General features: G+C 50.6%; 2 protein-coding genes across 3 annotated transcripts; both read left to right on the top strand.

Moving 5' to 3' along the window:
* LOC8064546 lies at positions 1972–3921 on the top strand. Its single transcript, XM_002464238.2, has one exon. The coding sequence runs from the start codon at positions 2390–2392 to the stop codon at positions 3545–3547; it is 1158 nt and encodes a 385-aa protein (XP_002464283.1). The 5' UTR covers positions 1972–2389; the 3' UTR covers positions 3548–3921.
* On the top strand, positions 8599–10550 carry LOC8064547 (xyloglucan endotransglucosylase/hydrolase protein 9). 2 transcript variants are annotated; one of them, XM_021457723.1, is made up of 2 exons: positions 8599–9006; positions 9521–10550. In XM_021457723.1, the coding sequence occupies exons 1-2, from the start codon at positions 8712–8714 to the stop codon at positions 10180–10182; spliced, it is 957 nt and encodes a 318-aa protein (XP_021313398.1). In that variant the 5' UTR covers positions 8599–8711; the 3' UTR covers positions 10183–10550. The 2 variants fall into 2 exon arrangements, with proteins under 2 accessions (XP_021313398.1, XP_002464284.1); XM_002464239.2 differs by having other exon boundaries at positions 8603–9002.

Genomic DNA, 14465 nt, shown 5'->3' on the forward strand with positions numbered 1-14465 from the left:
GGAAAGTGACGTACATATGTACATGCACTGCTCCACGAAAAGTCATTTGCTGAGATAAGCTCAAGCGAAACAGGCTCGTTGCAAAAGTCCACACTCGTATCTCCATCCTTCGCCGTGAGCACGAGTCAAGGAGACGACTCATCGACGGCGTCGTCGCCACACCGGCAATTGAAACACAGTCAGGCACCATCTGGCATCTGCGGCGTACTACAAGTAGTAGCTGCTGTTACATTCCAAGCTCCAAAGCAACGGCCTGCCCTGGCGACGATCACTCCAGCGACGATGCGCCAGCGGGGAGCCAAGATTGATGTGATGACACCGCGGCTCTGCTCGCCTTCAAGGCCGCGGCCGGGGCGCCGTGCTCGCGTCGTGGAACGGCCGCGTCGCCGCCAGTCCGTGGCACCTGGGACGGCGTCACGTGCAACAACCTGGGAGGATTCAATCCCAAGAAGCCTTGGACAGCTTAGCGACCTCATCAGTCTTGATCTTTCAAGCAATTCCCTGAACGTTTCGATTCCTGAAGAAATATTCCAGCTGCAGAGTCTCTTTCGTTGCTCCTGGACTTCCTTACCTTTCGACGTCGGAAGGATAGCTAACCTCAACACACTGATCTTGTCAGGAAACCAGTTGTCTGGCCAGATACCGACAACGATCAGAAATTGCATAGTTCCTGAGGTGCTCTTACTGGACAGGAAAAACTCATTCCAGGGAAGCATACCTGAGCCTCTAGGCGACGTCAAGGGTCTCCGCATGCCACCATCACGGTTATAGCAGAGGTTAGGCCAAGTTCCCAGAAAGGGCGCATCAAACCAGCAGGTTGGGCCGGAGCAGGGCCGGATCGTGCAACTGTACAGTTGTTGATTAGAGCATTTTGGTTGGGCCGGAAAGGGGAGGCACGGCTGACGAGAAATCGAGCCCAACCGAAGTGGACTGAGCGCGGTGCGGCGGCGGCGGCAGGCAGCAGCAGCGCAGGTCGATGGCCGATGGGATTGCCACGGACCGTGCGCCGGTGCTCGCGTGGATCCGACGGCCGCACGGGCACCCGCGCAGGAGCGACGGCAGCGAAGCGCGCGCGCCACAGCCCACAGGTCCGTTGCGCTGGGGCGCCAGACTTGCCGGCGGTGGCAGAGCGAGTCAAATCCGGCGCGGTGCGGGGGTCCATGCGCCATGCCGCGCGCGGCAGGGAGCTAGTCGTAACGTAACTGCCCTATCCGCGCGCGACAGTGAGCTATCCCCTCCACTCCCCGGCCCGCCTGACCGGCCGAATTAACGGCGTGCTGGCCCATGAACATGAAGGCCATCTGTAGAAGCGTGCATATCGCACAGTACTGTTGTGATCTGCCGCCGGTCAGAGGCGGTGTCTCCGCGCGATTTGCATCCCACCGTCCTGCCTCATCATCATCATCATCATCATCATCGTCAGTGCATTCCATTGATGGCACACTGATTGATGAGATCTCGATCTCCTCTCCTCCCCTCCCCGGCCATCGCTAGATCTGGTAGCAGCTATATAGCTAGGTGTAGGACGTAGGCCATGTTATTATGAGCCTGTAGCTTCGTACACTATTCCTCTGATGACACCATGTCATCTTCTTACCTTAACAAGACCGGAGATACTACGTACCAGCCTGCTGCTGCCGCGTCTGCAGTACTGCACTTGCCTGCACTGCACTCTGGACTCTCTGGAGCTGAATTTACTCCGATGATCAAGGCCGGCCGGCTGGCCAATATGGATGGACTTATGGAGATCTGGGGACTAATAAGTTGCCGTCGTCCTGCAGCCTGCAGGCAGAGCAGAGAGGCCAATAGAGGAGAGGCTGAACTGAGGAGGGAGGCTGCAGGGTTGAGCCCCAGCTTCGCTGCTGAGGTGGGGTCACTCATGAGCTCGCTCGCAGAGTCGCAGCGCTAGCTAGCTAGCTACTTGATGGCAATCACAGGCGCCAATCCGCGGACGTCGCTTTTGACGCTCTCATTAATCCCATGCATGCAAGCGAGCCGCGATGGGATGCCCACACACACACATGAGACGCCATTCAATAGGAACCCCCCTCCCCTCCCCTCCGGCGTCTTCCCTCGTCGCCAGGAAACCCTCCTCCTCCACCGTTGCATTTGCATACATCCAGCAGCAGTAGCGCACCATCTCTGATCCTCCGTCCTTATATACGCGGAGCGTGCCCACCTAATCACCTGATACCTAGCCGCCTGCTCGTCACGTACCATCGCCTAGCTACCTAGCTAGCTAGGCCCGATCGAGCGAGCTGCTGCAAGCTAGGGCCGCCCGGCCGCCGGCGGTGACACCGCCAGATCGAGAGCTCTCTCGATCGCCGCCCGCGCGCGCCGGGCTCTAGTTAGCTTCTGCTTGTTGCGAGGCACCGGGTACGTAGTATATATGGCGTCGGCGACGACAGCGGCGACGGGGGACGACGCTGTCGGGACACGGAAGGGCGGCACCGGCGGTGCAACTGCCGGCGGGGGCACGGCGCCGCAGACGCAGCAGCAGACGCCCCCGCCGCCCGAGCAGGGGCTGCGGTGCCCGCGCTGCGACTCCCCCAACACCAAGTTCTGCTACTACAACAACTACAGCCTGTCGCAGCCGCGCCACTTCTGCAAGACGTGCCGCAGGTACTGGACCAAGGGCGGCGCGCTCCGCAACGTGCCCGTCGGCGGGGGATGCCGCAAGAACAAGCGCTCGCGCTCCGCGGCCGCCGTGGCCGTGGCCGCGGCGGCAGCGGCCTCGCGCCTCTCGCTCAACCTGCCGCCGGCGGAGGCCGCCGCCGCCGACCAGCAGCAGGCGGCGGCGAGGCTCGGCTTCCTTGGCGCCGCCCATCATCATCCGGCCGTGGCGTCGTCGCCGATTGGCGGCGCAGGCGCCCCCGCGGCCGACTACCACCACCAGCAGGCGGGCATGATGGCCCTGCAGCCGCGGCTCCACGGCCCCGGCGCCGTCGTCGGCCAGTACGTGCCGTTCGGGGACTGGCCGTCGTCGGGGGACGTTTCTTCTGGCGGAGGCTGCCACGCGGTGAACGGTGGCGCGGCCGCGGCGGTGAGCATGAGCAGCAGCATCGCGTCGTCCATCGAGTCGCTGAGCTTCATCAACCAGGATCTGCACTGGAAGCTGCAGCAGCAGCGGCTGGCCACCATGTTCCTAGGCACGCCGACGACGAGCTCCGGCGCCGCCGCGGGGGCCCATGTCGACGGCGCCGCCGCGGCGGCAGGAGCAGCAGCACCGCATGTAGTGGGCGGCACCTTCCTGCACATGGCGGCGGGACCACCGCCACCGCACGGCATGGTGGAGGCGACCACCATGGCGCCGCCGGCGGCGACGTCGTGGTTCATGGACAGCTCCTGCTACGTGCTCCCTTCCCCGACGACCGCGCATCACGCTAACACCGCCGCGGCGGCCGTCGTAGCCACCAGCAACTGCAACGTCGTCAACAGCAGCGGCGGCGGCGACGACGACAACGCGACGTCGAACAACAACAACTGCGGGCCGGGGAGCGCAATCCCGTCGTGGGGCGACATGTCGACGTTCGCGATGCTGCCTTGATGATGGCCGGCGCACCGCACCAGCAACAGGAAGAGCTCCAGTTTGGAAGAAGGGCTGATTCCGAAGGAATTGAGCTAGCTAGCAAAGGGGATATATATATATATTTACTACTTAACTAGTAGCTGTCCATCTCTACTAACTACATATTGTATTTGTTAATTAATCATTGTGTGGGTATATTATATTTATATTTGTCGAAAACATTCTGATCGGCCATATAGCTAGATCCATGTTGTCATGGTAGCTGGTCTTTTTCTTTTCTTTTTCTCTTTACTTCATTCTTCTTGTTCTTTTTCACTTTGTCTATCCATATGCATATTAATCGATCAGCTGTCATGCACACTCATGCATATATGTATACCTCATGTTGATTACTTTGTGCTCCACGTACGTACGTAAGACTTCTAAAAGATTGCTGGATTAGCTGTGGTTGCTTGGAAATAGCACTGTATATATATATATTCTTCTTGATTGCATATATACAAACTTTACCCACTGCACACTGCAGCAGCAGCATGAATAAGTTGTTTTCTGATCCGATCTATCCATGCATGAATGAAAGATGCATATGGGTGCAACAGGGCGATGGTATACGCAGCTGTAGCAAGCGGTGTTTCCTGTGGGTGTGTGAGCTGTAGGCGCGTCGTCCAGCTCGATGAGTGAGCGAGCGATCGAGAGGCTCCAATGGCTGCCAGGCATGAGATGAGACGAAGCTAGCTAGCGGCGCCTGTGACCGAGACACAGACCGATGATGGTGTTGTGTGTGTTAGGTTCAGGGTCACGGGAATCCCATCTATCCCACGTAGAGCTCGCGAGCTACCAGCCCAGCCCAGCCAGAGCCACGTACGTGTACTTGTACCCGTGTCTGTGTACCGGCCGGCCGGGCGCAATGTGAGCGCAAGTGAGGCTAGCTAGCAGGCTTAGCTTAACCGGCCAAGCTCTCTGCTATGAATATGATAGGCTGCTGCAGCAATAATAATCAGCCAAATCTCGTCTCCTAATGCGTGGCAAAGTGCAGTTCATTCATCCATCGATCAAACCTAGGTATATAATCCCAAACACAGCCGCACACAGGCACACACTATAACTAGAGACCTGGGCCTAATAACTAAATTTGTGCTACTACACGTACATTCGGATGGTGCAGGAAGATAGTAGTAGTAGCAGCAGCTGCATGCACATTCTATCGGACCTCTAGCTGCCAATGCAAAGTGGTGCCCGGCCGGAAGACAGTAATGGCCTGACAGCCCTGTCCGAGGCCGGTGATAAATACTTCTGCTCCATGAGCGAGCCAGCAAGTGATACGAGAGCAATGAAATAAGAGAGTAGAGAGGGATCCACGCGTTCATCATATATGTGATCCTGAAGGCTCCTTTCTTGTCTTCGGCAGTTGGATTCTTCCATTCCTGGTCCTCCTGGGATCTTCATCTCGTCGTCGAGCATAAGCATCGCCGGAGACTGACGAGATCGACAGGGCCGCCCTCCAGGCCGCCATTAACTTCTTCGACGACCGTTGATGCGCGCGCTCGATCTTATCTGCTGCATGCTTGCAAGGATCTGCATCCACACCAGAACCTCAGGGTTAAGAGAGCGAGCTAGGAAAGAAAAGGGTCGAAGGCAGTAAAATCAGCGAGGTTACGTCCTGCATGCATGCCCAATATGGAAAAATTATGGTGTGGTGCTTACAAAGAGATTTGTTCTATAAGTAGATCCTATAATTAAGGCTATAACCATGACAATCTGACCGGAAATGACAGTTATCATAAGCAAAGCAACTGATGCGGTCGTCGAGGATTGACATGACACCAGTGTGTACGTATGGTGTTGCCAAAAAGTTTATCAAGGTTTTGCTAGAACAGGAAAGCAGTAAGCATACTGAAGTCAGGTGAACATGGGGTTAAAAAAACTGACAGCGCACGGTAGAAGTTGCAAACCTGATATATATTGGGACGCCTGAAGGCAAGAGACTGAGGGGGTGTTTAGTTTAAAAAAATACAAAATACAAAATTTCAACTATTTTGAAATGATGGAATACAAAATACCAAATTTTCCAGGGTCAACGTTTAGTTCCATCTAAAATATAGAATTTATTGTCCTCATGAAGGCTCATGAGACTCTTTTGGGTTTTTTTGACCTCTTAAGACCAAAATCTGAAATGGAGAATAATTACTTTTTTGTTAAAAAATTTGCATGGTGTTTAGTTTCATTCTATAAAATGATTAACTAAAATCCAAAAATGTTTGAAATAGGAGGGAAACTAAACACTCCTGAATGAGGTTTGGGGATTTTCTGGGACAGCCGCCTTTGAAAGGAGACACTATGTTGGAGGGGGACATACCAGGTTGGACCTTGTTACGTGTACCTACCTGGGCCTTGTTACATGTACCTACCTGTCTGTGTTTTGGGATATGGAACAACAACTTGGCTTGTGGCTGTATACAAACAACCCCGATGAGTAAGAAATGTGTTGCGTAATAATATGAGGTGTGTAACCCATATATAGAGTCGTATGATGGAATTACTTCTCTCTCACTTTTAGAAAAGTATGATGGAATTACTTGTGCATGGCTGATTTTTTTCCCCTGGAATGTTGCTGGGCTCTCGATCGTTGGAGGGGTCAATCTGTCACGAGTGTCTAGCCTAGGCAGGAGTATGGCGTGGGCCGGCCGCAGGCCGTGGTGATGTGTGTGTGGGCCTCTAACTAGTTGGGCTTGGAAGTATGAAGTGGGGTGGTAATAGGAAACATAACCCACCGGTGTTTTTTTAGAAAAAAGAATTTTTATTCCGATCTCTGCAAGAGTTTTGCACACAACCAATTTTTAATTAAAAAACAACCTCTCAAAAATCAAAAGCAAACAAAGGTAAAAATGATTGAACGCTAAGCGCTAAGCCTTTTTCAGCGACGACCATCCATGCTTGGCAAAAATTTCCATAGCCACAGTAATAGTGATTGGAGGACTATGAATTGAATGAATGAATAAATCATCCCCAAATTTGATCTATTGTCCTCTTCCTGTTGTTAATGTGATTAACTGAGAGTTCGAGACGGTCACGACGTCCACATTCAAAAAGGCTGATTAATCGTGATATAGTTTGCTAAACTGCTGGACGCACACCATCCTAGTATCCTACAAATGTTAATCCAGTGTCGTCTTTGAAGACCTGCACATAGCAAAATATATTTTTTTTCAAGAAAAGAATAAAATAAAAAGGGTCTCCCAGAAAGGATCAGCTTTTGTGGGCGCCGGGTGCAAGAGTCGACGGGTGTCATTTCGGGTCTTTTTAATCAAATTTGATAATTTAAAATACATGTATTTTCAGTTAATGACTGTCTTGCCAAGATCCATGTTTCAGTTTCAAAAAAAAAAAGATCGATGTTTTCTCTATCCTGTACATCGACGTTTCAACTGTGACTTTTCCGTCGCCCGGACCTGTTCAACTCTGCCATCGCCCCATCATGGCGCCGCCTCTCCCTAGCGATCCGTCGTCGCGCGCTGAGCCCCCAACAGTGGCAGGCCATCTCTGCCTGGACATTGGGTTGCAGGCAGCGCGAAGCACTAGCAGTGCGAGGTACCAACATCCAATATTTACCATGACCATAGCTAGCCAGCACGGCAGCCACGACCATGGCGGCAAGGCATCAGTTTATTAAAAAAAAAATAAGCTGGACAAGGCAACACACGGGCTAGGAAGCTATTTTTTGCTGTAACAGAGACGACCATCACAGTTTAATGACGATAAAAGAGTCATTTTAGGAACAAATATATATATATTTAGATAAGAAAAGAAATTAAAAAGGCACAAAATGTCATTACAGCTTATTATCAATATTTGGAGTCCTATTTCAGAGAAACTAACGTTAAAAATCCTATTTCGAAGAAGCCACATCAACAATTAAAGTTCTATAATAGCCATTTTCTCGGTTAATTAAGAACTTTTTTTCTCTTTAGAATACCTACTGCTACAATAGCAAGCACGGTTATTTAAGAAATTTTTAGATCATAGGGGCAGGATTCTTTCAATCTGAACGCTTGGACAGAAACATTCCACCATTTTCCGCTCGACGTTTCCCGCTAGTTTTCCGCACTAGGGCCTTGTTTTGTTCACCCAAAAATTAAAAAGTTTTCAAGATTCTCTGTCACATCGAATCTTTCGTCATATGCATGAAGCATTAAATATAGATAAAAAATATTTGCCACAAACAAACGAAAGTGCTACAGTAGCGAAATCCAAAATCTTTTTTATCTAAACAATGCCCTAGTTTTTTTTGACGACGTTATACGGACGTGCGTTTGTTTTGACTTCCCCAGCTACGCAAGTACTACGGTATGTTTCCTTTTCCTTTTCATTTCTTTCCTTTTCTATTTGTTTTCCTTTTTCTTTTTGTACTTCATTATTTATTTATATTTTATATATTTTCTTTTATGTGATTCTTTTAATCTTATATTCTTGTAGTTTTCAATTTTTATGTTTATTTTATTTCTTTTTGTTTTATTTTATTTTCTTATTATCTTATTTCCTTTTATAAATTTTTTTTGTTTTTGTTTCATGTCTTTTTCTTTTCTTTTCTTGCTTTACTTTTAGTTTTATTTATTTTGTTTGTTTTTGCGACCTGCCTCCTTAGTTTCTTTTTTCTTATTCTTCTCTTTTCTTTTTTTATTTTCTTTCTTTTCATTTTTCGTGCTTCATTTTTTACTTATTTTTCGGTCATAGAGACATACCACGGATTCACATGTATGTGTCTACCGCAATCAACCAACGCATATGATTGTTGCAGAATTTCAAGATATTAGCAGTTAGGAGGCCGTAGGGTACCCCGCTATACCCCCGTAGCTTGTTGCAGCGGACAAGCAGCAACAGCGAGCTCCGGCGCTGCACCAAAAAAAAGTGGCCGAGCCGCAAAAGTTGCCGTGCCATGCCCGCTGGGCCCTACCAGGTCCCCGCTTTGCTCCCCAACGGCTACCTGGCCTCCGACGTGGCGCCACCCTTCCATCGCAAGCCCCCCTCCCCCTCCTCCGCCGCCTGCTTATATAACGCTCCGCACTGGCCTCGCCATTGGCTCATCAGCTTCCCTCGCTGCACACTCTAGAGAGTAGAGAAAGAGAAAGAGGAAGTGAAGTGGGATAAGGAGAGGGGGTGCTCGTCTGCTCGTCCGTCAGTGGCAATGGCGTTGTGGAACGGTGGTGGTGGAGCCTTTCCGGCGGCGGCCGTGCTGGTGGCTGCGGCCGTGGCGGCGCTGCTGGGCGCCGGGGTGGGCGCCACCAAGTTCGACGACGTGGTGCAGCCCAGCTGGGCCAACGACCACATGGTGTACGACGGCGACCTCCTCAAGCTCCGCCTCGACGCCAACTCCGGCGGAGGCTTCGTGTCCAGGAGCAAGTTCCTGTACGGCAAGGCCAGCGCCGACCTCAAGCTCGTGCCGGGTGACTCCGCCGGCGTCGTCACCGCTTTCTATGTGAGTGAGTGCAGGCATTACTTAGCTTTTTCATTTCCTCGGTAAAGGATTTGTAGTACGTACTGAAGTTGGTGGAATGCTGCTGCTACTACTTTCTGTTGCGCATTCATACTGCATTGCTATTATTGTTGCATCTGCATCTGCCATGCATTTCTATTTATATTTTGTCTATTTATAAAAGACCCAAAACTGGGAGTAGTACATGCATTTATAAAAGACTGAAAAGTCTAAAATAGGGTAAAATGTGTCTGGCACATCATTAGATAAAGTTATCGAAAGCCATAATGCTGGGACATGCTTGCCCTGTCTGGCAAGAGGATGCTGCCAAGAACCAATTTGCACAAGGGCACGTGAGCAAGTGCTTCTGGCAGCACATACATAATGCAGCAGTACCACTAGTAGCTTTTCTTCTCAAAGTAAAGATGCCACTTTTACTAATCAGCCCCATGCATGTTTTTTACTACTAGTAGTAGAAGTGAAACACAACAGAAGCTAACATTTGCAATGTTTTTGTGCAGCTGTCGTCGGCCGGGGACAAGCACAACGAGTTCGACTTCGAGTTCCTGGGCAACGTGACCGGCGAGCCGTACCTGGTGCAGACGAACCTGTACATCGACGGCGTGGGCAACAGGGAGCAGCGCATCGACCTGTGGTTCGACCCCACCGCCGACTTCCACACCTACGCCGTGCTGTGGAACCCCAGCCAGGTGGTGTTCATGGTCGACGACACCCCCATCCGCGTCTACGAGAACCGCCAGAACGCCACGGTGCACGGCCACCACCACCGCAGCAACAACGCCACCACATCCACAGCATCGCCGCCGCCGTTCCCGGGGCCGCAGCCGATGGCCGTGTACAGCTCCATCTGGAACGCGGACGACTGGGCGACGCAGGGCGGGCGCGTGAAGACGGACTGGTCGCACGCGCCGTTCGAGGCCACGTTCCGGGAGGTGCGCGTGGACGGCTGCGCCTGGGCGGCCAACGCCACCGACGGCGACGCCGGGGAGGTCCGGCGGTGCAGCGAGACGTCGTGGGGAAAAGAAGGCCGGTACTGGTGGAAGGAGAAGGAGATGTCGGAGCTGTCTGTGCACCAGAGCCACCAGCTCGTGTGGGCGCGCGCGCACCACCTCGTCTACGACTACTGCGTCGACACCGACCGCTTCCCCGTTCAGCCGCCTGAGTGCGCCGGCCGCTGATCATCCTCACCAACGCCGGCGGCGTTGCTCTTGCTCCATCGGTGGTGGTAGCTTACTGCTAGCTAGCTAGTCTTTGGACACCCGTCGATGCGGCGCATGCATCGATTGGTATGGAATGGTTGGAACTGCTGGTTTCCCTGGGGGTTGGTTCGTGTTCGTGCGTCGTTTGCAGCAATGGTGCCTGTCTGTCAGACTGTAGTTTCGTTTCGGCTTTGCGAGGTCGCATTGTTGGCGACCTTGTGTGGTGAACTGGTAATCTTGTGGAGGTTGTCTTTTGTAAAAAAAAAGTGAAATGGGATGATGAATGAACGACGCTACGCTCCGTTTCAGGGATTTGCTACTCCCTTCCTTCTGAGCTCTCTGTCATCTAGTGTTTCGAGGACGGTTAACCATCTTTGATCTAATTCCTCTGTGCTGTCAGCTGTGCATGTGGGGGTACTTAAAACCAAACTGTACAAACGCATGATTCCTGTTTCCTCGAGGTTTGCAGGAAGAGTAGTACTTGAAGCAACTTTTCTTTTTTACTGCGGGTGCGGATGCTTTTTAACCGTGCCACTTTGCCTTTAATCATGAGTGTAACCAGCGCAGGTACAGTGGCAGTAGTACTCCCGTGGTCCACTGATCAGACAGTACACACGCTTGTTGGAGTGCTCTGCTGCGGCGGAGGCCCCCCCTCCGTAACTGCATGGGCATCTCGAGGGATACAGGCATAATGATGGTTTCAGAAATCGGGTACTCATGTCGTTGCCATTTCAACCCTCGACGAAACTAGCGGAATACGTACCACACTGTATGATGTCGAAACTGTATACTAATGTACTACTGTACAAGAACGCATCCTTTCTGTAATTGTGTTCCTGCACTAGGAAACCTATGGTCATCTCTCAGGCGTCAGTCAGCCCGTTGCTCCAATTTCACCAAGCCCCAACCCCCGAACACTTCGGCTTAGTTCACCTAAAAAACCAATTTTTTTTTAAATCAAAACAATACATTGATCGCAAGACAGGAACAGAGTAAAAACTGGAGGTAACAGTAATCAGCTGGTCCACCGTACGTGGATGCATGGACGGACCAGCACACATGACAATCGAAGGCACGCGGCTGTTTGAGCAGCCAAAGAGACAAGAAAGCGAGCATGAAGCGGTGAGGCAGCGAGCGAGCTCACGAGTCAAATAGGAGCGGTCCAGGGCTCCCCTTGGTTGGACTTGGACGACGTGTCAGTGCGGGGCGCGGGCGCAGCTGGCTCGTTTTGTCCTTCTCCGGCCAACTTGTTCAGCGGCTGCGGCTGCGAGAGACTTGCCTTTGCCGCCGGCAGCTCCAGCCTTGGCCAGTGTAAACGTTCGTCAGCGAAACGAGCAAAGCCGCGGCCCCTGTTGTTGTTTTTTTTTTCCTTTGGACAATAAACAGTGGCAGGAAGAAAATCTAAAGCTCTCCTATGCGGCTCATGATTGTACATACATGGACATGTATGTCAATCCATGGCATGGCTACCCCATGGGGACAGTCCCACATAATTTTCACACATTCTTATAGTTTCATTACTCTTTTCTCTATTCTCATAAATAGGGAAATAGGAAAAGGATATGCAATTGGGAATTTTCTTTGAGATTCCCTACACCTCCCATCCAATAAGGCCTTGTTTACTTCCACCCAAAATCCAAAAACTTTTCAAGATTCTCCATCACATCGAATCTTTAGACACATGCATAGAGTATTAAATATAAACAAAAATAAAAACTAATTGCACAGTTTGGTCGAAATTTACGAGACGAATCTTTTAAACCTAGTTAATCAATGATTGGACAATAATTACCACAAACAAACGAAAGTGCTACAATGTCACGAAAAAATTTCGGGAAGGAACTAAACAAGGCATAAGTGTGTACACTAAAGCGTTTTCCATCCAAATAACACAGCCAGTGATAAGTGTGTCATCTTTTTAGGTATAGACTACCCAAAACTTCAAGTTTAGGCTCTTCAAATGGTACGCCACTCCTTTAGGCTTTGCCACCACGAAGACTAGCCGGCTTCAAACCAAATAACCTATAAAACCAGCCCACGTTAAACCGCTTTAGGAGCCATCTTCGAGCTGGTTTGGGTACGGTTCTAAACCAGATAACCTGTTGATGGGTACGGTTCTAAACCAGATAACCTGTTGATAGCCAGACACTCATCGCTTCACTACACAACCACTTCTTCCTACGGCGGCCATCCTCCCCTCCATCTATGTTGGAGGTGTGGCACCCAACTAGAGGTAGCTAGAGCTCGCTGTATGCAGCTAGAGACGACGCGCAGTTGCTGCAGCGAGGTCAACAATGAGCTACAACATGGAGGGAGCAGCGCGTTTGCGAAGCAAACGGTCAGGAGCTACAACAGTGAGCTTGCCACTATCCCCCACTGTAGATGTTGTCGTTGTGGTCATCAATCACTATCACTGACGCTAAACGCTGAGGAGTAGACATGCCTGACAAATGGCGAGCATATTGGTAGGGCACATCTCATGGATGTGCTTAGTCTAACCAAGGACCACGCAAGGAACCGAGCTAACGAGAGACTATAAAAGATCCGTCTAGATCATCGAGAACCATGGAACTCACCGATTCTATCTCGCTAGGTTCACTCTTCTACGACTTTGGTTGGGTTCAAACCAAAACCACTGTAACCAAACCATGTATAGTCCTAACGAAGACAATATCTCCATAAGGATGGAATCCATTGTGAAAACAAAAGCCGATCTTGTACCCTAGTATCTTTGGTGTCGAGAGTACTTTCACCATCATCAATGAGCAAACACGAGTGGCTTAGTGAGGAACTAGGTGGTAGAGACGGATCTATGATTGAGGAACGGATGGTTTGTTGGGCTAGCTATCGCGTATGTGCTTGATGGTGGGCCGCGTGGTTGTTGGTTGCGGCCGCGGTGCTGTGCTCGTGCTACTGTTTGGTTGCGAGTGTGCCAACGGCTGTGTAGGGGTAGCCTAATCACGTGCACTCATATGTACGTACCAGAGTTGCAAAAACTTGTGGCAGAAGATAAAAGTAGAGACCATATGCTAGCTTAGAAAGGGAACGTATCTTGTGCAACTCAGCTTCGTGTGGAAATACAGTATAAACATCTCCAAGAGTTTGCTAAAATCTACTTGGTAAATCTTGTGATTTGACAACTTACTAAAAGAGATGACAAGTTTAAAAATAGAGTCTCTTCAATAGTTTGTTATTTAGACTTGCTAAAATTAAATATTAGGCCCACAACCTGGCCGATAATTTTCCTGTCCTCGAACTTGTGAATAGCGGGTGCCGTCGCGCAAGAGTCTTCTCGCGACTCTCGGTCGCTGCTAGAGGTCTCCGTCGGCTGCTAGCCAGCCTCCATTGCGGCCGCCCATCTGCGACATCAAGTCGGCCGCCCATCTTCACAAGAGCATGAAACCACACGAGCAACTTGAAAACAACATTCTGTGCATAGAGATTGAAAGCTGTTAATGGAGATCAACATTGGTGTCATTGCTACCTGATCGCAAATACCAAATCACCAGATTGCGGTCAACCTACCTACGTGAGCATTAAGAACGAAGGTCTCAAGATCAAGGATGGGGCCGGGGAATACGACACCGCGACCAACGTACCTGATTCCTGGCTTCGCGACGAAGAGACGAACAGCGGCGGCGCAACTTCTTTGGACCTGGACTCCAATCGCGTCGAAGAAGATGAATGGAATGGCGACGTCGCTATATAGGGACGGCGGCTTGCACTAGACCGATCTTTTATTGCACATGAACGGTAGAAATCTCGCGCGGGAAGGCTTCTCGCGCGCGCGAGAGTAGCGCCGGCGCAGCTTTTCGCGACGGCAACTGAGCTCCGCGCGTGGATATTTGCGCGTGCGAGGAAGAAAATTGGCAACTTGCTAAAGATAGCAACCTCTTTACCAAGCTGTTGGAGGAATTAAGGAATTTTATGTTTTCCCCAAAAAAATAGAGATAGCAAGCATGGGCGAAGCCACCTCAAAACTAACCCTGGTGCACACTCTATCAAACATAAAGGAATGTATAAAATGTGAAAGAAAATACATGGAAAATTTAAGGCAGGTATTAACAAACTATTATTTTACCACGGTGCACGTGCACCAGGGAAAGCCAACATGGCTTCGCCTCTGATAGCAAGTGGATTTGAGAAACTCTTGGAGATGCTCTCCAAGGGAATTCGCTAATTAAGAAAATGCGTAGGGGGTGCTGGCTCCTGGCTGCACGCGATCCTGCAGAACCCTCCTCGATTT

This window comes from Sorghum bicolor, chromosome 1, assembly GCF_000003195.3.
Source record: "Sorghum bicolor cultivar BTx623 chromosome 1, Sorghum_bicolor_NCBIv3, whole genome shotgun sequence".
Classification (NCBI taxonomy): Eukaryota; Viridiplantae; Streptophyta; class Magnoliopsida; order Poales; family Poaceae; genus Sorghum; species Sorghum bicolor.

What these genes read in the sequence shown, in the direction of transcription:
- LOC8064546 (XM_002464238.2), top strand. Translation starts at nt 2,390, where the DNA reads ATGGCGTCGGCGACGACAGCGGCGACGGGGGACGACGCTGTCGGGACA.
- LOC8064547 (XM_002464239.2), top strand. Translation starts at nt 8,712, where the DNA reads ATGGCGTTGTGGAACGGTGGTGGTGGAGCCTTTCCGGCGGCGGCCGTG. An exon ending in GCGTCGTCACCGCTTTCTAT is followed by an intron (nt 9,003 to 9,520) that starts GTGAGTGAGTGC and finishes GTTTTTGTGCAG; the next exon opens with CTGTCGTCGGCCGGGGACAA.